The sequence below is a fragment of the Aethalodelphis obliquidens genome, unplaced genomic scaffold (assembly GCF_003676395.1).
Source record: "Aethalodelphis obliquidens isolate GAN/ISIS:26980383/991018 unplaced genomic scaffold, ASM367639v1 scaffold84, whole genome shotgun sequence".
Lineage (NCBI taxonomy): Eukaryota > Metazoa > Chordata > Mammalia > Artiodactyla > Delphinidae > Aethalodelphis > Aethalodelphis obliquidens.
In genome coordinates this window covers 4,327,576-4,352,777 of record NW_020838028.1, presented here as the reverse complement: position 1 = coordinate 4,352,777, position 25,202 = coordinate 4,327,576, and the positions used below count along the sequence as shown (strand labels likewise).

The window sequence follows — 25,202 nt, the reverse complement described above, 5'->3', positions numbered from 1 at the left end:
AGAAATAAGGAGGTATACAACAGAGTCAGATTTCAGCACTATGGTACTTCCTAAAGTGTGTAAACAGTCCCTTTTAACAGTAGAATACTTTAGCAATTAATTTTTATAGATGATTTCGTGTTTTCTCAGGCAGTAAGTCCTAACCTTCAATATTAATTTCTGGCCTTTTAATTACTATAACATGAAGCACACTGAACCCTCAGAGAGTGAAGCCACATTTTGATATTTATGCTTTTTATTTGACATAGGACACTGAAAATATGTATGGGGGAAGAAATGGTTTAATGCATTTTTCCAGGATGTGTTTGTATGAAAAACTTGTGTCTATGTTGTATCAACATGAGCACATGAGAATCTTGAATGAAGGTTAAAGGGGAAACTATAGCCTACAGTTTCTTTTGGCTCTTGTAGTAAGGTGGCCAGCCTTTTGACCATTATTTTATCTGAAACAATTCAGTGTTCAGTGCTGCTAATCCAAACAAAGATTTAATGTCTGGTTTTCCCCTTTATTCTTACCTAAAATATACCGATCACTCCAATTTTAGTGACTTTTGCCAGCTAAAAAAAGTTATTAATTTAAAAGTACAGTTTTAGTACTTTCATTTTTATCCTCATAATTTCAAATAAATAGAAATATTTAGTTGTATTGTGTAATAGCAGCTTACCACAAATTAGAAATGCGTAGTCATATTCTGTAATAGCAGCTTACCCCAAATTATCTGTAAACAGAAAATTTCATTTGACTGGATTCCTATCTCAAATCCTTGGCTGTAGCTAAATTCCATCTTCAAAAAGGCTTTTTTGAGGACCAGATTTACATCTTATTTACAAAAATTTAATAACATCAGATAACAACACATAGTCCTTATCTTGAACATAAAATGGAAGTAGTGGCATAATTGGTTGATGTAATGATGACAGCATCATGATTCTAGCATGTGTCTGTTCATTTGTGTGCACAGTATTGTTATAAGTGTGTCTCTGATTCTTGGAAGGTACTTCAGTATCATTTGAGAAGTCATTAGTAGTTTTATTTGTAATGTCAAGTAGACATATCAAGACTAATTTTAAATCACATACCAATTACTCTGTAGACTTTGCTATTAAGTGTATAGACCAGAAAATATTTGCAGAGAGACCTTGAAAATATGTATTTCCATTCATATGTAGTGGGATTTATGGACTTTTCCCACTGTACATAATATAAATACCTTCAGAGATAACAGTTAAATAATAAATTATTTTAAACATTCATTAATTTTAACCTACTTTTAATATACCGGTTACTGCAGTTCCTATTTTTAAAATGAAGCTGTGCTATTTGTGTTAGTTATGAATAATTCCTTTCTTCTGGAAAGAAAAAAGGACACATATTAGAAGTATTCAGAGTGGTACTATATGTTATCTAATTGAAAAGCTTCTCTCTGGTAGAAGTACAATTAAGTAGACTGATAATATTCTATTTCTTACATTTGCATATGATGAGTTGAAAGCAGATACATTGGTTTTTTTTTTTCAGTAGGAGTAACAAAAGCTGTATTTTCAATGGAACTCCAAGGATTGGCAGTTGTTTAGTTTTCACCATGAAACAGTATAGCCTGTCTTCAACTATGTTGGATAAAGCCTTGTGAAGCACCTTTTTGATAGGTTTGCAACTGTATTGAAGAGAAAATAGATTTCTACCATCACCTTGGCACTCTTGCCAGTGTGAAAGCACTGCTGATGAGCAGATATGCTGCAGTGCAGGTATAACTGCACAGGTCTTTGCGGCTTGCAGATCGTCACCCCAGCCCAGAAGGCCAGATGACATCTACTACATGCAGCAGGCTATCATGCTAGGTATCTGGAGGAAGTTCTCTTTGGCTGCAAGTTATAAAATCCACTCAGACTACCTTTAGCAAATAAAGGGGAAGTATTGAAAGCTTATGGGGATTTCTCATGAAATACAAGGCAAAAACCAGGTTTAGAGCCTGGAACTGGAAGGCTACCAGGCAGTTTCTGAACTTCTTCCTTAATTTTCCTTCTTTCTCCCCATGCCTCCCTCCCCACCAGCTGTCTACTTTTCCTGTTCCTTGACAATGCAGCATCATAAACCCAATTCATAATCTAGTACTCCCTGGGATATGTCTTTCACCAAAATCCCTTAAATTTTATTCTATAAATATATATTTTTCAATTGGAATATAATATAAATATAGCTGCCAGAGGCCTCTCTCAGGATGGGGGTCGGGGTGGGGGTGGATAAGGTACAGCTAAGCAGAAACTGCTGAAGCTGCCAGAATACTGAAGTTATAGTTAATTCTGACCACCTCTAGTGTGTCCAACCCCTTCACTGGCACCTTCTGGTTCAGCGACCTCTTCATAACCCCCACTCCCATTACCTTCACTAAAAGAGACTATGGCATACATTTTAAGTCTCCCAAAACTATTAGCAAGGACTTCTTATCTTGAGCTGAAAATTCACAATACCTTGATACTGTAACGAAAATGAAAGTTTTTCTAAACTGCACTACGTACAAAATATTTAAACTGTCTAGTGTTGCTGAAAACAGAGGAAAAGAAAAAGTAGCACAACAGCACATATGTGCTGAACCATAACTTAATTTTTTCAGTGTGAGACATCGGGTAATTTCACAGTAGGAAAAGTAATTTCCCTTAAAATCAACTTTACAGTATAGAATTTTAATGTTGAAAGAAATGGGATGATAGAGTGAATCACATAGCAAAAAAGGTGCACTGAATCACCTGGCAAAAAAGCTAGAGAAGAACTAGCCTCCCCTGTAGAATTCATTGAAAATGTCCCATTTCAGCCATAAAATGCTCTTTAAACCAACAGCATAAGTAGTTTACAGAACAGTAGTGCTTTTTCTCAGCATGGGGAAGATGGCTGATCTGACTTATTTTTCATAAATTTATTTTAGTGGCATCCCTGAAACTGTATGGAAAAATAACCCAAGTTTCAGATTGCACTAGCGGAATGACTTATAAAGTATTAGACATGAAGCACACACACAGAAATAATGTCTCATTTTCTTAAGACAGTTAGGAATCGTGATCAGATGACCTGCCTTCCAGGTCATCTTTCTTTACACCACTCTTCAAAACCAAGCAGATTAATTTATCTTTGCCAAAGATTTAGTCTCAGTCGTGGCTTTATTTCTAATTTTGGATTTAAATAATTCTCATGGATTATAGCAGCAGTATTGTAAAGGTTAAATTAGAAACCTAGGCTGTGAATGTTAGTCATACTTCTTGCAACTGTGAACTTTAATCACTCTGCTTCAGTATTTTTGTAAAATGAGGATAGTCCTGGTACATAAAATAATGTAAAAAGCCTATGAGAAGATGTTGTTAGTGACTTAATGTTTCTAATATGCCAGTAATTTCTAAATGCTGTTACGTTTAAACAAACAACAAAAAGAAGCCTTTAGAATTGTAAGCCATAACCATTTCTAGTCATAGAGACGTTTGCTTAGGATGCCTCCCCATTTTCTTAAAATTCTTCCTGCGTAGTGAGCCCTTCCTGATGGCTCACTGACTGGGCTTAGGTTCTGAGTCGTTCTTCCATATCTTCATAAGGTTAAAGCAACCTTACTTTTGGATTCTCGCCGACCTCTTTTGTGAGAGACGAACCAGGAGGAAGGGGGTGTGGTGGACGGGTCATGAAGTAGCTAAGCTGCTTCCTGCTTAGTCACTCCTAATGGTTTCTCCTGTCAGAGGGTTACTGGGTGGGTGGAGGTTGCTCCTCTTACTTCTCTCAAACCAGTGTAAGATTTTTCGCTTATGGAACAAGCTGTTGCTAATTATTTACTTTCTTTTAGCCTTATTCAAATCTAAAATCTGACCTTTTGTAAGGCAGGACTTTGTACTTTTCTGATTGATAATGTTAAATCATTTGAGGACTAGACTAACCTCATGAACAATTTAAAATCTATTAATTTCTAAAAAGATTTATTTGGAAGTAATCTTAGTTAAAATAAATTTTCTTTGGATAACACTAACTTAAACTGTATGTTAGGTTTTTCTTTTGGTTGTATACTCATTAGCTTCATTTAATTTTCAACTAATAATTTCTTTTATAACAAATAGCTATATGTTAAAAAAATCAGCTCAGTATATACATGAGAAATTTTACATTTGATTTTTTTATTATTATTCAAGGGAAATACTTTCTAAGTGACAAGTATCTTTTAAGGAGCTGACTTGTCATCTTAACCTGTGATCTGTTTTCACGGTGATGAACGTTTTAGACATTAACTTGGGAAAATGTCTAAATTGAGCCTATCCTTCCTGGCCTTTATTAAAGAATTTTTATTGTTTTTAGACCTGAGAATATTAAAAGCCACCAGATAAATTTGGTCATTTTGCAAAATGCTTATTGTTAACCATTTTCTCAGCAATTAGAATTTTTAAACCTATTTTATTTAATTGCCTTTTATCTTCATTATGACTATTTTTCTTTAGATATAGCCTTTTGTTTTTTTGGCTTCTCGTTGTGGAGCACAGGTTCTAGGTGTGTGCGCTTCAGTAGTTGTGGCACACGGGCTCAGTAGTTGTGGCTCGCGGGCTCTAGAGCGCAGGCTCAGTAGTTGTGGCACACAGGCTTAGTTGCTCCGCGGCACGTGGAATCTTCCCAGACCAGGGCTTGAACCCGTGTCCCCTGCATTGGCAGGTGGATTCCTAACCACTTCGCCGTCAGGGAAGTCCCTAGATATAGCCTCTTTATAAAATGTTTTGAATCTTAGAATTTCTTTTCTTAAACTGGCATTGAGCACCAAATTACTTTTCCTGGTCTACTGAATCAGATTTGAAGGGGATATTGGTAATGAATACATTCATTTTCCTCTAATCAGCAATCTTCAGAGGTTTGTTTGTTGTCTGGTGAATAAGGAAAAAATGTCTACAGTGTAATATAAGTTTGTCTACAATGTAGTATAAGTTAAGTCCAAGGAGAAGTTAAACCGTAGGCCAATCATAAGTTATTTCAAGTCCAGTCTGTTCATATGTTCGCTCCATTTGATTCTAGTCTATCCATTAGCCATCTTTTCCAAATCTTCCCTATCTTCCAAGATTCATTCTTCTTTCTATGCTTTTTTGTTTGCAATCTTCCAGGATTCCTGAAAATAGCCAGCATTCTAAGTGCTTTTAATCCTCCCCCTCTCCACTCATTATGATCTTTTCTTTGGAATTATTATAATATCAATATTTTGTGTTTGTCTTATGGCATTTACTGTAAAGACATACCTTGTTTCATTGTGCTTCGCTTTACTGGGCTTTGCAGATATTGCATTTTTTACAAATTGAAGGTTTGTGGCAACCCTGCATCTAGCAAGTCTGCTGGCACCATTTTTCCAACAGCGTTTGCTCGCATTGTGTCTCTGTGTCACATTTTAGTAATTCTTGCAGTATTTCAAACTTTTTCACTATTATTATATTTGTTATGGTGATTTGTGATCTTTGATATCATTATGGCAAAAAGATTATGACTCACTGAAAGCTCAGATGAGGGTTAGCATTTTTTAGTAATAAAATATTTTAAAATTAAGGTATACACAATTTTTTAGACATAATGCTATTACACACTTAATAGACTACAGTATAGTGTCAACATAACTTTTTAAAATTTATTCTTGGCTGTGTTGGGTCTTCGTTGCTGCGCATGGGCTTTCTATAGTCGCGGCGCATGGGGGCCGCTTTTCATTGTGGTGCGCGTGCTTCTCATTGCGGTGGCTTCTCTTGTTGCAGAGCAGAGGCTCTAGGCACGTGGGCTTCAGTAGTTGTGGCTCGCAGGCTCTAGAGCGCAGGCTCAGAAGTTGCTCCTAGACATGCGGGATCTTCCCTGACCAGGGATCGAACCGGTGACCCCTGCATTGGCAGGCGGATTCTTAACCACTGCGCCATCAGGGAAGTCCCAGCATTACTCGTTTTTTGAAGTGTAGTTGATTTACAATATTGTATTAGTTTCAGATATACAACAAAGTGATTCAGTTATATATATATATATTTTCAGATTCTTTTCCATTATAGGTTATTACCAGATATTGAATGTAGTTCCCTATGCTAGATAGTAAATCCTTATTGTTTTATCTATTTTATATATGGTGGTGTGTATCTGTTAATCCCCTCACACACACCCCCTTCCCCTTTGGTAACCATAAGTTTGTTTTCTATGTCTGTGAGTCTGTTTCTGTTTTGTAAATAAATTTGTCTGTATTATTTTTTAGATTCCACATATAAGTGACATAATATCTGTATTTCTCTGTCTGACTTACTTCACTCAGTATGATAATCTCTAGGTCCATCCATGTTGCTGCAAATGGCAATATTTCAGTATTTTTTATGGCTTAGTAGTATTCCATTGTAGATATATACCACATCTTCTTTATCCATTCATCTGTTGGATGGACACTTAGGTTGCTTCCATGTCTTGGCTGTTGTAAATAGGGATGCTATGAACATTGGGGTGCATGTATCTTTTCAAATTAGAGTTTTCATCTTTTCCAGATATATCCCCAGGAATGGGATTGCTGGATCATATGGTAGCTCTAATTTTAGTTTTTTAAGGAACCTCTCCACTGTTTTCCATTGTGGCTATACCAGTTTACATTCTCAGCAACAGTGAAAGAGGGTTCCCTTTTCTCCGCATACTCTTCAGCATGTATTATTTGCAGACTTTTTAATGATGGCCATTCTGACTGGTGTGAGGTGATACTTCATTGTAGTTTTGATTTGCATTTCTCTAATAATTAGAAATATTGAGCATCTTTTCATGTGCCTGTTGGCCTGTGCGTTTTCTTTGGAGAAATGTCTGTTTAGCTCTTCTGCCCATTTTTTGATTGGGATTTTGGGGTTTTTGATATTGAGTTGTATGAGCAGTTTGTGTATTTTGGAAATTAACCACTTGTTGGTTGCATCGTTTGCAAATGTTTTCTTCTAGTCCATAGGTTATCTGACATAACTTTTATATGCACTGGCAAGCCAAAAAAATTAATGGGATGTGATGTTTGCTTTATTATGATGGTCTGGAACTGAACTCGCAATATCTCTGAGGTATTTCTGTATTTTACCTTGCCTTATGGTTATCTTAAACATATTACTCTTTTTTATTAGAATCTAATTTCCTTGGGCAGGATCTGCTCTATTACTGACTAAATCCAGTGCCTTGCACATAGTAGGTGAGTTCTAGTTGACAGGCACAGCTATCTGTGATTCAAATTTATATCTGCATTTACAGATTCATTAATATCTGTAATTCTCAACCCACTTTGATAAGATGCAAAGTTCAGTACCCAGAGTCCAAGCAAAACAGAGATCCATCTTCATTTGTAAGCTGAGATGCCCAGACCCATATACCCATCATTAGGCCTTATTTTGCTTTAGATCTCTCTTTCCCTTTAGTATTTTATTATAAAAATTCCAAGCATAAGGAATTATACAGTGCAAACCCATATACTGATCACCTAGATTCTCTAATTAATATTTTGTTTTATTTGCTTTGACATATCTATCCACGCTTCTGTTCATCCATTAATTCATCTTACTTTTAGGTGCATGTCAACATATGTTGCCCATCTCAGTACACTTCACACCTAAATACTTCATGTATGTCATTAACTAGAGTTTAATATTTGTGGCTTTCCCCCCCTCTTTTTAAATAAATAAAATATTACAGATGTAGATAAAGCCCCTCGCAGATCCCTGCTGGCTCCCTCCCTTCTCAGGGTTGTCATTCTTATGTATTTTTAGTTTATATGTATGTATACCTAAACGAAATAAACTTTTAAAGACATGCATAAATGGTATCTCTAATTTCCTTTGCAACTTTTTTTGCTCAGTGTTAATTTGAGATTTGTCTTGTTCCTGTATTTAATCTCAGTGGTCCCTGGTTTTGGCATCAGCGAAAAATTTTGTAGACTCTTTGGAATTATTTCTTTTATTTTTGTCTGTTGAGTATATTAGGATTGGAAGAACCAATAAGCTGGAAAGGATAAAATGAAAACCATTTAAATATTAACCTTTGATTGAATTGTGTAAGTTTATAAACTGATCTGTATTTATGGATGAGAATTCTACAAACATTAATTGCTAAGGTTTTTTAGCATTTAACTACTTTATCATTAATTTTGGACTTACTTTTTTATGTGACTGTAGTAGTTGTACCCACATATTGAATGTAGGCGGTTGAGATCTAATCCATGTATTCATAATGCATTTCTTAGCAACCATCAGTGTTCTTTTTAGGAGCTGTGTTTTTAAGAGCCAGTGCAGCTTTGAGGAGGATGTTTCAAAGATATCTTTTTCTATTAATATAGCACAAGGAGCAACATAGATGACAATAGTTTTGATACCTTCTGCATTACCACAGACCCAAATTAAAAGGTTTAAGTTTGCTCCAGTATTTAACATCAGTATGTTGTCACTTTTTTCCCAGCCTCATCCACACATTAGACATTATGAATGCCCCCTTGTATATTAAGCCTCAATTGGAGTTACTTTTTTTAACTTACATTTTTATATGAATTTCACCAAAAGATTATAGAATATTTCACAGGTACTAATATTTCACAGTGCTTATTTAAAAGTGGTAAAAGCTTTTATTTCTACTTTAATGGTAAAATAGTTGCAAATATATATTAATTAATTTACCAGGTCAACACTTGTCACTTCACCCTTTTTTCACTGCTCAATTTTCTATAACAGCACTGCTTAATAGAATTTTCTCTGACGATGGAAACGTTTTGTATTTGCACTACCCAATATGGAAGCCACTGAAGTGCAACTGAGGAACTGAATTTTTGATTTAATTAATTAAGATTTAAAGTTAAGTAGTCACATATGGCTAGTGGCTACTGGATTGGGCAGCAGAGCTCCATAAGCTCCACCAGCCCAGTAAACTGCTTCTGCAGTTAACCACCTACTCCCTAATTTCCACATCCGATGAACATGTTTTGTTTGTCAGCTTCTTAAACCTTTCTCTGGCATTTGATTGACTGTGTCCTTATTTTACAAACTTTCTCCTTCATTCTCTCCTGGTTCTTAGTCTTCCTTATTGTCACTTTTAGGGTTGGTATTGACGTTTTTAGATGTCTACTTTGGGCTGTCTTTTGTTCTTACGCTACACATTCTCTCAGCTGACTTTAGCTATTCATTCAGCATTTACTGAATATCTACTTTATCAGATACTGGAGCTGGAAAGAACTTATCCTGTTCTTCAAGGAACTCCCATGGCCTCAGCTGGCACTGGTGCTGAAAATGATCTCTCTCTCCCCCTCTCTCCCTCCTCTATTTCTTTCTCCTAAAGTCTAGACTCAGTACTCAACTTCCCTTTGATAGGTGCCTCAATTACATATTAGGTACTGACCTTATCTCCCATTCCCAATACCCTCCCCCTTGAAATAAATTAAAACCTTCCACCCATTATTCTTTTTTTTTTTTAACCTCTTTTTTTTTTTGCGGTACAAAGGCCTCTCACTCTTGTGGCCTCTCCCGTTGCGGAGCACAGGCTCCGGATGCACAAGCTCAGCAGCCATGGCTCACGGGCCCAGCCGCTCCGCGGCATGTGGGATCTTCCCAGACTGGGGCACGAACCCGTGTCCCCTGCATCGGCAGGCGGACTCTCAACCACTGCGCCACCAGAGAAGCCCTTAACCTCTTTATTGGAGTATAATTGCTTTACAATGGTGTGTTAGTTTCTGCTTTATAACAAAGTGAATCAGTTATACATATACATATATCCTCATATCTCCTCCCTCTTGCACCTCTCTCCCACCTTCCCTATGCCACCTCTCTAGGTGGTCACAAAGCACTGAGCTGATCTCCCTGTGCTATGTGACTGCTTCCCACTAGCTATTTATTTTACATTTGGTAGTGTATATATGTCCATGCCACTCTCTCTCTTCGTCCCAGCTTACCCTTCCCCCTCCTCATGCCCTCAAGTCCATTCTCCACGTCTGCGTCTTTATTCCTGTCCTGCCCCTAGGTTCTCCAGAACCTTTTTTTTAAAAAATATATATTCCATATATATGTGTTAGCATATGGTAATTGTTTTTCTCTTTCTGACTTACTTCACTCTGTATAATAGACTCTAGGCCCATCCACCTCACTACAAATAACTCAGTTTTGTTTCTTTTTATGGCTGAGTAATATTCCATTGTATATATGTGCCACATCTTCTTTATCCATTCATCTGTCGATGGACACTTAGGTTGATTCCATGTCCTGGCTATTGTAGATAGTGATGCACTGAACATTGTGGTACATGACTCTTTTTGAATTATGCTTTTCTCAGGGTATATGCCCACTAGCGGGACTGCTGGGTCATATGGTAGTTCTATTTTTAGTTTTTTAAAGAACCTCCATACTGTTCTCCATAGTGGCTGTATCAATTTACATTCCCACCAAGAGTGCAAGAGGGTTCCCTTTTCTCCACACCCTCTCCAGCATTTATTGTTTGTAGATTTTTTGATGATGGCCATTCTGACTGGTGTGAGGTGATACCTGATTGTAGTTTTGATTTGCATTTCTCTAGTGATGTTGAGCATCCTTTCATGTGTTTGTTGGCAATCTGTATATCTTCTTTGGACAAATGTCTGTTTAGGTCTTCTGCACATTTTTGGATTGGGTTGTTTGTTTTTTTGATATTATCTTATCCATATTGCTTCTTAATTACTCTGAATTAAGCCTCTTTCTTTAACACATCATGTGGCATTCATAGTTCTGGTTCTCAGGAACCCATTTCATTGATTCCTAACCATTATCTCCCTGATACATCAAAAGGATCCACTTCCTGCTTGTAGCTTTTTACTCATTTGCTAATTGTTAATGTATAAGTTGACATCTAAACTCCTTGAAAGAAAGCTCTTCATGACCTACTTTGAGGTTAACATGCTTTAACTACGCCAAGCCAGTTGAGTTTCCCCAAAATGCTATTTCCTTTTCCTCCTCCATGTTTTCCTAGTGAGAACTCCTCATGTTTAATCAGCTCTTGAGATGGGAAATGTGGTCTTCACATTGATTTTTTTTTTCAATGTGCATGTGATTACTGTCAGCAGAAAGCAAAGGACTTGAGATAAAACTAAAACCAAAATAAAAGCATTAATGATAAAATTTTAACTGTAGTCTTTGATGTTAGAAATATAATTAGATGTTAAACATTAAAAAGAAGTTACAATATCATTTTCTAATACTCCCTTCTCTAGGCAAAGTCAGAAGAGTGTTTTTCCTCTTTCCGTCATCAGCATCACTATCTTTAACATATATTAAATGCTTCCTACAGAGCAGGCACTATACTGAGTGCTGTTTGTTATCTCAGTCCTTACAACAGCGTAGTTAGGTCTGTAGATACTGAAACTAAGGTACAGAGGGTACCTAACGTTTCCCCTCTTTTTTTCATTTGTGTGATTCTTCTCAGTAGTCTGCCAAAGTGGCCTGTATCATTTTGCATTCCCACCAGCAACGAATGAGAGTTCCTATTGCTTGCATTCTCACCAGAAATTGGGGTTGTCATTGTTTTGGACTTTAACAATTCTAATAGGTGTGTAGTGGTATCTCATTTCATCACTGTTTTAATACTCAATACCCTTAATGACATATGATGTTGAACATGTTTTCATTTGCTTATTTGCTATCTAAATGTCTTCGTTGGTGAGGTGTCTGTTCAGATCTTTTGCCCATTTATTAAATTGAGCTTGTTTTTGAGTTTTAAGAATTCTTTGTATATTTTGGATACTAGTGCTTTGTCAGATATATGCTTTGCAAAGATTTTTCTCCTAGTGTGTAGCTTGTCTGTTTGTTCTCTTAACATTGTCTTTCCCAGAGGAGATGTTTTTAATTTTAATGAAATCCAATTTTTTTTTTTCTTGGGACATGCTTTTGGTGTTGTCACCTAGATTTTTTCCTCTGTTATCTTCTAAAAGTATTATAGTTTTGTATTTTACATTTAGGTCTATGATCCATTCTGAGTTCATCTCTGTCTAGATTTTGCACATGGATGATCAATTCTTCCAGCACCATCTGTTGAAGACTATTCTTTCTTCATTGAATTGCCTTTGCTCCTTTGTCAAAGATCAGTTGACTGTTCAACTGTATGAATGTATTTCTGGGCTATTTATTCTGTACAACTGATCTCTTTGTTCTTTTGAAAATACCGTACAGTCTTGATTACTGTGGCTTTATAGTAAGTTGAGTGTCAGTTCTCTGACTTTGTTCTTTTTCTTCAGTATTATGTTCACTCTTCTGGGGTCTTTTACCTTTCCGTATAAACTTTAGAATCAGTTTGTCAATATCTACAAAATTACTTGCTGGAATTTTTGTTGTGACTGTGTTGAATTTATAGATCAAGTTGGGAAGAACTGATTTCTTAACAATACTGAATTTTCTTATCCATAGACATGGACTATATCTCCATTTACAGACATACCTAGGAGATAGTGCAGGTTCAGTTTCAGGCCACCTTAATAAAGAAAATATCACAATAAAGCAAGTCACATGAATTTTTTGGTTTCCCGATGCATATAAAAGTTATGTTTATACTATACTGTAGTCTGTTAAGGGTGTAATAGCAATATGTCTAAAAAAACAATATACATACCTTATTAAAAAAATACTTTATTGCTAAAAAATGCTAGCCTTCAGTGAGCCATAATCTTTTTGCTGGTGAAGCGTTTGAGGTATGGCATGAATTACCAAAATGTGACACAGAAACACAAAGTGAACAAATGCTTTTGGAAAATGGTGCCAATAGACTTGCTTGATGCAAGGTTGCCACAAATCTTCAATTTGTAAAAAACACTGCAGGCACTGTAAAGTGCAATAAAGCAAAGTGCAATAAAATGAGGTATGCTGGTATTTATATCTTCTTTGATTTATTTCATCAGTGTTTTATAGTTTTTCTCATATAGATCTTGTATCTATTTTGTTAGATTTATACTATACTTAGTTTTTTTGGTGCTGTGTTTTGTTTTTAATTTCAAATTACAGTTGTTCATTTCTATTATCTAGGAAAGCAGTTGACTTTTGTATATTAACCTCGTATCCTGCAACCTTGCTCTAATCACTTATTAGTTCCACTAGTTTTTTGGTCAGTTTTGGGATTTTCTACACAGTCATGTCATCTGCAAACAAAGAGAGTTTTATTTCTCCCTTCATCATTGGTATACCTTTTCTTGTCTTACTGCATTGTCTGTGTTCAGTATGGTGTTGAATAGGAGTTGTAAAAGGGTTCAGTATGGTGTTGAATAGGAGTTGTAAAAGGGGATATACTTGTCTCGTTTCCTGTCTTGGGAGGAAAGCATCTACTTTCTCACCATGATTTAGCAGTAGGGTTATTGTAGATATTTTTTATCAAGTTGAGGAAGTTCTCCTCTATTCCTGGTTTGCCAGAGACTTTTTGTTGTGAATGAATGTCGGATTTTTTTCAAATGCTTTTCTGTGTCTATTGATATGATCATGTGATTTTTCTTTTCTAGCACATTGATGTAATGGATGGCATTAACTGATTTTCAAATATTGAACCAACCTTGCATACCTGCAGTAAATACCACTTGATTGTGATGTATAATTCATTTTATTGTATTTTAGATTTCAGAATTTTTTGGCATCTGTGTTCATGAGAGATACAGGTGTGTAATTTTTCTTCCTTGTAATGTCTTTGTCTGGTTTTGTAATAAGGTGATGCTGACCTCATAGAACAGTAGGAAATGTTCCCTCTGCTTCTGTTTACTAGAAGTGATTGTGAAGAATTGGTATCATTTTTTCTTTAAATGTTTGGTAGAATTTACCAATGAAACCACTTGGGCCTAGTGCTTTCTGTTTTGGTATGTTATTAATTGTTAATTCAATTTCTTTCATAGATATAGGCCTATTTATATTATCTATTTTTCCTTATTTGAGTTTTGCTAGACTGTATCTTTCAAGGAATTGGTTCATTTCATCTAATTTATCAAATTAGTGCACATAGAGTTGTCTTAATATTCCTTTATTATAAATGCCTGGGAGGTCAGTAGTGGTGACCCCTATTTCAATTTTGATATTAATAATTTGTGTCTTCTCTCTTTTTGTCTTGGTTAGCCTGGCTGGAGGTTTATCAATTTTATTCTTCTTTTTAAAGAACCACCTTTTGGTTTTATTGATTTTCTAATTTTCTTTTCTCAATTTCATTGATTTCTGCTCAGATTTTTATTATTTTCTTCTACTTACTTTGCATTTAATTTGCTCTTTTTTTCCTAGAATCCTAGCTTACTACATTGTTTATTTTATATCTTCTTTTCTTTTTTTTTTTTTGGCGGTACGCGGGCCTCTCCCGCCATGGAGCACAGGCCCCGGACGCGCAGGCCCAGTGGCCACGGCCCACGGGCCCAGCCGCTCCGTGGCACGCGGGACCCTCCCGGACCAGGGCACGAACCCGCGCCCCCGCATGGGCAGGCGGACCCCCAACCACTGCGCTACCAGGGGAGCCCTATCTTCTTTTCTAACATACTCATTTAATGCTATAAACTTCTCTCTAAGCACTGCTTTTGCTGCATCTCACAAATTTTGGTAAGTTGTATTTTCATTTAGTTCAAAATATTTTAAAATTTCTGATGAGACTTCTTTGATCTGGGTGTTATTTAGAAGTATGTTGTTTAATCTCCAAGTATCTTGGGATTTTTCTAGCTCTCTTTCTTTTGATTTCTAACTTAATTACACTGTGGTCTGAGAGTATACTTTGTATGATTTCTGTTCTTTTAAATTTGCTAAGGCGTGTTTTATGGCCTGGAATGTGGTGTATCTTGGTGCACGTTCCATGTGAGCTTAAGAAGAATGTGTAAAGTCCAAGAGTGTGTCTGCAAGGGCTGTACTTACTCCGGAGGCTCTAGGGGAGAATCTGTTTGCTGGCCTTTTTCAGTTTCTGGAGGCTGTGTGTACTCTTTGGCTGGTAGCTCCCTCCTCCATCTTTAAAGGTCATCACTCAACCTCTATTTCTGTGATCACATTTCCTCTCTTTTTCTGCGTTTCTTTTTAAGGACTTTTGTGATTATATTTTATTCACCTGGATAATCCAGGATAATCTCCCTTTCTCAAATCCTTGACATAAACGTATCTGCAAAGTCTCTTGTACCGTGTAAGGTAACATATTCCTAGGTTCCAAGCATTAGGATATGGACATCTTGGGGATGGGGTGGGGGTGGAGAACATTATTCAGCCCACCACAGTAGTAGAGTCAGGATTTGAACTCAGTCTTTCTAGCTTCCCCGTCACCTTCCACATCTAGTTATCTCCTTTGTGCTGTGTTTTACTTGTCTGTGTTTACCTTTCCCGTTAGGATGTGACTCTCTTGAAATAGGACACATAGGATTTGAACCAAATTAGTTCAGATAAAGGAAATTATATGGAATGTTGAGGTATCAACAATAGAGAAAAATCATTGTTTTTGATTCCTCAGTCTTTTAAGGCTGTGTGCATGTCTGACTTTTGCAGTTTATCCATGTACCTCCTAATAGTAATATAAATTATAAATTAAATATTAAGATAAGTATATGCATATTTACCTAAATTTAAGTAGCTTCCTGTGGCTAATGCCTCTGTTATGTCTATCATTCCACCGAACTACTCTTATGGAGCTGTAATATATATGCTAAAGATGGTTTGTCTGAAATGAAAATTCTGACAACTCATTTTGCCTATTTTCTTTTTTTGTGGGAACAGAGGTAAGGTCTACAATGATATATACATTTTAGAGGAATTTTATGTCATTATAAGTATGTAGTTTGTTTTGCCAGATATTCTTCTTTCAGTCACTAGACAGCATAATTAATAGTAAAAAGCCTTGGTAGTTTATTTTATCATATCCCTTTATTCCTAGAAGCACTTTATGAGAATTCAACTATTAACACAGACTACTATAATAAGGGACTGTGTGAAAGCACATTTGGATAGTGTTTTCATTATGCTGGCAAACTTAACTATGTTTCTATGCAGTGTATGTGAGCCCCACCCAAACTTTGACATGTTTCCCATTTTGATGAGGTCCAATCAAGGGAAAATGCAACAACAAAAAATCTTCCTGTGTGGCCTGTAGATATCAGATCTGAAGATTATTAATGCATTTCCAGCTTGGGACCATAAGCAAACAAACTCTTCCACAGATAACTACACCCTTCCTGTTTGGGATTGAGTTTACTGTGGAACAGATTTCGGAAATATGTTTCTGACCGTTGTGAATTTTATTTATAAAAGTTTGGAGGGTGAGGTTCTTCCTTTAACAAAAAACTGATTATTTCCTGTCTAATGCCCAACCATTGCATTTTAAGCAGTGTTTTTAGAAAATCTACGCTGTAGTAGAGAATTACATTGCTTTGGGCAGTTCTAGTTGTTCTTGTCAACTAATGTACAAAAATTTGTCTATTTCAGTGAATAATTCAAAAAGGATTTACAATTAAAAAATAAAACAGAACCTTTAAATGCTTGTATTATCTTGTCTCCAGAGTGACAGTAGTTTGCAGTTTAAATGTATGAACACATTTTAATATGGTTTTACTTTTGATATGCAAATCTGTAGTACATTTATGTTCTGTAAATATGCTAAACAAAGAGTTACAGTTTAGGTAAAACAGCAGATTTACATTAAAGAATTTGCAGGTTAATTCACAGTGTAACCTTATCCTCATCTAGTTACATCTGCTATAAAGAAGCCTATAAAATTTAGGCCACCCACAAAGTGGTCTTCTGAGGCCTGTGGTTGGTGTTAGAATGCTGTTATTATGTGGCTTGACTGGTTTGGTAAGGAATTTACCTTCCCCCATGGGGACTGCATTGGCTTCATTAGGTTAGGTACTCTGTGTTTGTTAGGCCAGTTCCTGTGCTCTATTGCCTTGACAGCCTATGTAATATCATGTGAATGGTATACTGTTTCCTAAGTTGGTTTATTAGAGTAGTTAGTAATATCAATTCTGGGTCATGTAAACCTTAAGATAAACTGGAATAAATGTTTGGTTTAAATAGTTGGATTAAACTTAATGGCTATTAGTAAATTTCATCACTGTTTAGAAAAAGGTGTGTGTGTGTGTGTGTGTGTATGTTAGTGCTGAGATGGAGAAGGCAGCTGAGGGTTTTATATATTTTAATTTCTAGGTCATTTGAAAAACTTATTCTTTTTAATTTGGGGCTTGTGAATAGTTTTCAAGAGCAAAGAAGTGAATTTAGTATAATTTAGCAACCTAGTACTGATAGTCAAAAATAAATATTCTTCTTTAAATAGCTATTTTAAAGGATAAAAACAATCTTGCAGACATTTAAAAAATATTAGCAGCAACCACCACAACTAGCAGTGATCATTTGAGGAATGAAAACTATCATAAGCGAAGCAGTGTCTCAAATTACTTCTTTCTAAGGTTTTAAAAAATGAATAAAATCCTTTTTCAGAGAATAAACATGTTATGTTGATTGTTTTTGTTAAATTTGGAAAAGTTAAAATTAATGTGACAGTTCTTTTAAATCAGACAATTTGTATTTCACTTAATTTTCATGAAGACTTAACTGTAATATTTCTTTAAATACATGAATTGCAGAGTATGAAAAATAGCATAGAAATCTAAAATGCATTTTGTGACTGTAAACTGAAAAAATAACATTTAGTCTGGAGAAAATTTAGCAATTTTTGGACAGGAAATAATACCTAATTGCCATTGATAAAAATTATATATACATATTGAAGTAAAATAGTATAATGTATACATTGAGGTGGAAAAAATATATACATATATACACATGTATACATGTGTGTATCTATATATACATATATGTGTACACACATGCATGCATGAACATGTACGTGTATAACATACTGTTTTGATCTTAACTCTGCCTTGGTGATTTTAATTATGGTTAAGTATTTATAACTTGAAAAGCTTTTTTCAAATAAATACTTTCAGCCTTCTTATAGTTGTTTTTTGTATACTAAACAATTTTAAATTTGTCATCTGGTCATGATTCAAACAAATAATCTGAAGTTAGGGGCTTGGTAACTTACTTCTTCCAAACAAGTAAAGAATAAAGCCATCAACGTGCCTTACCTAGCTGGCATTTGTTTTCAGTTCTTCTCGTTTCTAGTCTGATGTCCTGTTAGTAGACTGCCTTATGCTTGACAAATGCCATGCCAGATTTCCATAGTCAGTGATGTGGTGTATCAGTGCTTTTCTACTCATTCAACTTGTCAGCAAATCTCAGAGATAGAGGTTTAAATGGCCTTTGGCAGTAGTGTATACTCAGAGCCAAGAGAGGTTCAGCAGTATTGTGTCTCCCTTTTAGATTTTTAGCACCATAGTTCTGCCAGCTGAATCAGCTCAATGTTTGGCTAATTATTCTTAGCTAACCACAATGTATTTCATCTTTCTAGGTTTACCGACAAGACTGTGAAACTTTTGGGATGGTTGTGAAAATGCTGATTGAAAAAGATCCTTCATTAGAAAAGTCTATACAGTTTGCATTGAGACAGAATTTACATGAAATAGGTGAGCGGTGTGTTGAAGAACTCAAGCATTTTATTGCAGAGTATGATACCTCTAGTCAAGATTTTGGAGAGCCTTTTTAGATTACCTGCTCAGGCAAAAAAAAAGTTTCTAGATTTTTCCCCCCCTGGATTGTGTAAATCCTTAATATATGGAATTTTTGTGATGAAGAGAAATACTTTATGATAGTGACCGTATTTCCAATATCAAATAAACATCTAAAATAGTCTAAGATATTTTAATTAGAATTTTTTTTTATCTACATGTAGAGCTTCCTAATCCTTACTTATCTTTTTTTCCCTCCTAAAGTGATGGGTCAGTTAATTTTTCAAGCTTTCTTGAAAATGCAGTCCTGGAGAGCAGCTTTCTGCACTTACTCATGTCCTGTAGTCTTCCTTAGTTATGCGATCATTTGTTTGGTCACACTAGTGTAATGTATAGGTTAGAGACCATTCCACTTAAACATTTATAGTCTTTTTGCATTTCATAGTCAGTGACACCATGTGAAGTTGTTAGAATCCTGAGGCGATTTTATTGACTTGTTGCTTGCTTATCTTAGGCTTTGTAACTTTTAATATGTTTAAGTATATTACCCAAGTAAACTGAATACTTTGTTATCTTAGAGAATATTTGCTTTGAGGATAATTCTCATTGTGATAAAACAGAGCACTTAAATCTCTAAAAGTCACCCCATAATAAAATCCTGTTTTCCAAGTAAATAAACTCAGTGTCTTCTATTAAAATGGTCCTGAAACTCCTGACTAGTCTCACTGATGTGTGAGTTTTAAACAATATCATATATAAGACTAAGAGAAGGGGCAATTCAAGATGAAAGATGAGCCCTATTTTAAAGTTGAGATTTCTTTAAAACTTTCTAACCAGAAGAGAAAAATTTACAATATGGGGGAGTAGTGGAGTTTCATTTTTTCCATAGGCCCATATTCCCCATCTCAAGAAAGAAGGTGATTGATGACATATCCAGAATTAAGCCATTTACAGATTATGCCTTTGTTAATCTCTGTTTGTAGTCTAACAGATTGTTTGTTCTGCTGCCCTTTTTAGGGATGCATAGCCCTCTAAAAGTGTTCTTGAACGAAACAAAGCAGAGTAGGCTGTAAGCCTAGCACAACTGCCCTTCACCAAGCAGCCTATGTAAACAGTCCTTCATGAGCGAGCCATCCAAATCACGGGTTAGTTAAGAATCTAACTGGGACAATTAGGATATTCCACTCATTTCCTGATCACTTCCAGCTGCCCAATGGCATTTAGCCAAAATATGTAATTTCATGGCATGTGTTCGGAAACCTTTAAAAATGTTTGTTATTGCTACCCAATTTCATTATCCTCCCATCCTCTTTCCATTTCCACTCTCTTCTCACTTGAATTCTGGCATTATTTTTAGTGGCCTCTATTGATTATATCCAGAGAGCTACCCCAGAGTAGATAAAAATTATATTAAAAGTGAAAATAGCAGTGTAAATAATTGTCGTGGATCCTGTAATGCGTGCCTCAAAATATGTATTATGCCATTCCACAAATTAAAAAACTAATTGAAGGCAACAATTATTAAGTTTCCTATATGAGACCACCTTGAATTTAGATATTGTACATAAGCCAGAACTAAACCCTGCGTATCATCTTTGCTAGTCTTCCCTAATGTGAACAGTGGTTTTATCTGTTATCCACATTAGAAAGACTAAGAAAGTAGTCTTGTTTCTCTCTTGCGCCAATGTTTTTCTTCTTAAATATTCTAATTCCAGGATTCATTTCCTTAAGTCAATATGTCACAAGTTTAAAAATAAAACTTGAGACTCAACTACCTTGAGGCAAAGGAGTTGTTCACTTTGTTGAAATTCATTAAACTAGAGAAGTTTTACTCACAGATGCATTTAAATACAGGTTCAACAGATAATTCCTTTTCCCCTTTCCCCAAATTACATTCAACATTTAAAGCTATTTATAGCTTGCCATCAGCATTATTCTGGTAGGCTTGTCAGTGTTAAATCTGTTTTATTTTTAAAGCTTTTTAAAGTCTTATTTTAAGATAGATGAATTCAGATAGTGCCAGGGTATGTATGTTGCAAAATGTTCTTGATTAAAGAAATTTGTTTGTAAATGATCCATTGTTTTTGAGTATGCCCAATTCCTGTGATAAAGGTTTCACTGTCTTACCATTAAGCCTTGATGATCAACAGGGGAAGAGCAGATATTGTGAAGCTTTTTGTGAATTTTAAAAGTGCAAAATAAAGCAACTGGGTTTAAATAATTAGATTGTCTTTTTTTTTTTTTTTTTTTCTTAACAGGCTTAGAGTGTTTTGCTTAAATGTAGATTTTTATTACTCTCTACAGCAAGATTGCTCCTGACTCAGCAGCAGGATGGAGGAAGTTTGAGAAGCTATTAACTTTGGTGACTTGGGGAGTCTCCATATCTGAGAAAGCAGTTAAGCGAGATAAGATTGAGTGTACAGTAGTGCTCAATAATTGTGTAATTAGGACTCTGAGTTTCAGAGAATTGCAGAATTAAAATCCTCTGTCTTTATAGTAACCTCTGGAGGACAGGAACCACATTGTCTCTGTGACCCCAGTTCCTAGCACAGTTTGGAACGTTGTAGGTCCTCCTAGTTTTTGATGCTTCACAAAGGAAGTGGCATTTGATCCCCTGGGTCTTGGAGAAATAGGACTTATTCAGGGAGAGAAGGAAAAGTATTAGAAGTTCAGGTTGGGGAAGACAATAGGGGACGAATGTAGGAAAAGGTAGGTTGAGAGCAGAATATGAAGGACTTTGAATCCGAAATCTCCTACTTAAGAATAAGATTTTAAAATAATTACCTTTGTATGTATTCTTGCCAAAAATGTTGGTTTCTCACAGCCCCCCAGCCCTGAGCCAATTCACAGACCCAGAACCTCTTGAAGGAAAGGGAGGGCAGATCCCCTTAAGAAAGGACTGTGCTACAATGCCAAAATATTGTATAGTGGTTTCAGCTTCATTTCACACTTTTTCCCACGAGGCATCCTAAACTCCTAGGAAAACGCTGACAGTTTTTTGGCAACAACTTCGGAGATGGTGATCTGGTCATCCCTGAAATATTCATGGTGGACAATATTCAGTGTTTTGGGCAGCCAGCCACCAAAGCGGCATAATGTCTGTCACACTGCTCAGGCTGGCACCGGCACCTCCAGTGAGTAATGGCCACATTCTGCTTGTTAGACCAAGGTTTGTGGGTTAGCATCTCCTTCTTGCCAGTTCTCTTGAGAGCACTGATGGTACCTAATTCAGTGAAAAAAAAGTGGTGGGGCGGGGGCAGCTAGTAAAACTAAGGTATAGTTAGCAGAATCTATTCTTCCCTTTTTCCGTGGTAATGGAATTGAAATTGAGTCACATGACAGCCTAATTAGGACTATATTTGCTGTGTCCCTCTTGTCACAGTTGTGATCAGGTGACCACTGATTTTCTGGGCTGGGACCCTTAGGACAGTGGATGTACCTCCTTCATGCTCTCTTATCCCTTCCCTAAAGTAATAGGAATAGCAACCCAGCCTTGAATTGTTGCAGAGCCACAAGATAGAAGGTGCCTGGATCCCTGTGTGACCATATGGAGTGCTGAACTGTTATGTGAAAGAGGAATCAATGTCTTTACGGCTTAAGCCATATTATTGGTTTCTGGTTAGCAGCTCACCTTTTGCTCAAACTAATACAAATGATATTTGAGGGTTAGCTTCACTGAAGTTGGCTTTTAGCAGGCTGCACCAGTCCTTCATTTCCATTGTACAATAATAATTGATCTTGAAGTAATGGGGACTGATTATATAAAAGGCTTTGCTAGTCTCCTGAGTCTATTTCAAGTTGTGTTTAGGATGTCACTTGATGACAAATATTTTTAAGGCTGCGTGCACATTTGTATAGCAGTAGAGACAGCCTGCTTTTTATAGCATGTTGTTTTTTGAGCTCTGCTCCCATAGATTAATGGTGTTCTAATGTTAGACCATTATTATTGAAATTGTGTAAGGTTTTTTTGGGGGGGTTGTGTTTTATTTTTTATTGAGGTAACATTTGTTTATATGTGTCATGTGTACAACCTTGTATTTCTACTTCTGTATACTCTACAGTGTGCTCATCACCAAAAATTTAGTTTCCATCCGTCACCATACAGTTGATCCTCTTTAGCCATTTCACCCTCCCTCCCACCTCTACCCCTCTGGTAACCACTGCTCCGTTCTCTGTATCTACATGTTTGTTTTTGTTTGGTTTGCTCATTTGTTCTGTTTTTTACATTTCACATGAGTGAAATCATATGGTATTTGTCTTTTTCCATTTGACTTATTCACTTAGCATGATACCCTCAAGGTTTATCCATGTTGCTGCAAATGTCAAGATATTCTTTTTTATGGTTGAGTAGTAGCCCAATTGTATATATGTACCACATCTTTATCCATTCATCAGGTGGGCTTCTAGGTTGTTTTCATATCTTGGCTATTGTGAACATAGGCGTGCATGTATCTTTTTAAATTACTGTTTTCATATTCATTGGATAAATACCAAAAGTGGGATAGTTGGATCATATGATAGTTCTAACTTATTCTGAGGAATCTCCATACAGTTTTCCGTAGTGGCTGCACCAATTTATATTCCCACCAACAGTGTATGAGAGTTCCTTTTTTCTCCACGTCTTCACCAACACTTGTTTAAAATTGTGTAAGGTTTTAAATCTTTTTCCCATTTGTGTGTGTATGTGAGAGAGAGAAAAGGTTGAAGTTTATTGAAATATAAACATTCGAGGACATGTAAGATAGAAAATAACCACAACATATACAGACGCTTGCTGCAAGAGGACATCTGAGGTCTCTATCCACCACCTGAGCTGCCCATGTGCTGTCCTGGTTCTCCTGGTTAGAACATGTATGACATGGGGGGAGGCGAGGACAGAGTAGGCCTGGCTGACTGGCACATGGCCTTCAGGACTGCACCATCTGGGAAAGCTCCTCCTGCCTCAGGGCCCTGTTCTGGGACTCCTGCCGGTGCCCCCACTCAGGCTTTCTGGCTGAGACCCTGCTGTTGTCCTTGAGGGCAGTGAGGGTTCACTGAGAGGGTAAGCCTGGGCAAGCTGCCCAGGGAGAGGGAGAGGACCCGGTGACAAGACATGGTATGCTGTCCCTGCATCCTTCGAGTGGGAAGAGGCCATCCTTCATAACCAAGCCCCTGAGAAAGACACACGGACCAAACGTCTGCGATGCCTTCAAGCGGGCCCAGCACCAGCCGACTGGTGTGCCCACACCCTACGCTTGCCTGAGGCTTCTGAGGCCAGAAAGGGGGTCAGCCCCCAGCAGATGGGGCTGTGTGTGTGTGAGAGAGAGAGAGAGTGGAGGGCTCAGGGAGGGGAGAGAGAAGCTACAGCCCAGCAGAACTGCAGCTCAGCAGGCTGAGGTACGTTTCGTGCTCAAGCGTTCGTGTTCCCTTTCCTTTACTGGCCAGGACTGAACCTTAGCCATGATGTGGGCTTGGCCAGTGTGGCTTTCCACCATCCCAGTGGGTGGAGTTCTGCTGAACCCTGTGGGGCTTACTCAACTGAGAGGTGGGTCTTGTGTGAAAATCACCTTTCCAACACAAGAGCAACCTGGTCCACCCCAGCGGCCAAGAGGAGAGGCACTGCTTTCTCAACATCTCATCTTCTGGGGCAGCTCAACCTCTGCTGCAAAGGCCACGGCCTCCCTGTCCTGAGGTGGGAATGTTGAGTGAAGGAGATACGCCCTCCAAGCGGGGGGAGGGGCATGGGACTAGTCCCGCCTTGTAGGAATTTACCATTTTTAAAAACTTTGTGTTCTGTTACTTCTGTATAGACTCTAATGTACCATATCGGATGTAGCTTACAGTACATTTCAGGTTTAAGATACTAAATGTAGGATTCAGAGAGGAACACCATGTTTTTCATTTGTTTCATTATCTGAACAAGGTTAGAATGGCCACACTAGTGTTCTTTAGATTCACACACACTTTCACATGTTATAAGCCAATAGGGATTTTTTTCTCACTTTACCGTTAAGGGCAGAAGGTATAAGTCATCTAAGGTCATATAGCAGGAAGGGGCAGAGGCAAGGTTTTACCCAAATCTTTCAACGCTACACTCAGTGTTCTTGGAAGAAGTAGAAGTTCGGTGGTCACTCAGAACTAGGTTCCAATCCTGACTCCAGGACACGCTAGCTATTGGTATGTACAGTTAAAGTGTGATATGATTGTAATGGGCAATATATAAAAATAACTTTACAAAAAAGTTTCGATAACTTTCAAATCCTAGCTCAGTAGATTTTTCCTGGTTTTCACCTGTCAGTTCCCATGACCTGTGCTTTGGAGTTAGTTAGTTTAGAACACACCTTTGAGGCTCCTAAGAGGCGGTTGTTAAGGGGCAGGTAGCAGGTAGGGTCACAGCTCCCACAGCCAGAGCTCTTTGGCTGCGGTACTCGGACCCACTGTGGTTTGCCAAGAGCCATTTCAGTGGAATGAGCCTGGTAATTCAACTCTCCTATTCTAGGAGCCAAGATTAAACAGTTAACACTTTTTCAGCTTTGCTTACAACTTGTTCAGAGATTCCGGACTATGCTGCCAATAGCATTGTAGAAAAAAAATCTTACTTTTCATCCTGTTAATTGGGGAGAAACAACATTTGGGAGGAAAATATCTTGTCTTCCACATACTCTATGCCATCTCCAGACTGCCTACATGCTC

General features: G+C 37.0%; 1 protein-coding gene across 11 annotated transcripts in view; it reads left to right on the top strand.

The window, feature by feature from the left end:
* Positions 1–20,751, top strand: part of PPHLN1 (periphilin 1) — a 140,104-nt gene extending 119,353 nt beyond the window's left edge. For all 11 annotated transcript variants that reach the window (XM_027093480.1, XM_027093479.1, XM_027093475.1 and 8 more), the window contains one exon: positions 18,374–20,751. In XM_027093480.1, coding sequence (XP_026949281.1) covers positions 18,374–18,568 — 195 coding nt within the window. In that variant the 3' untranslated portion in view covers positions 18,569–20,751. The remainder of the gene's footprint in view (positions 1–18,373) is intronic.
* The last annotated feature ends 4,451 nt before the right edge of the window (positions 20,752–25,202 follow it).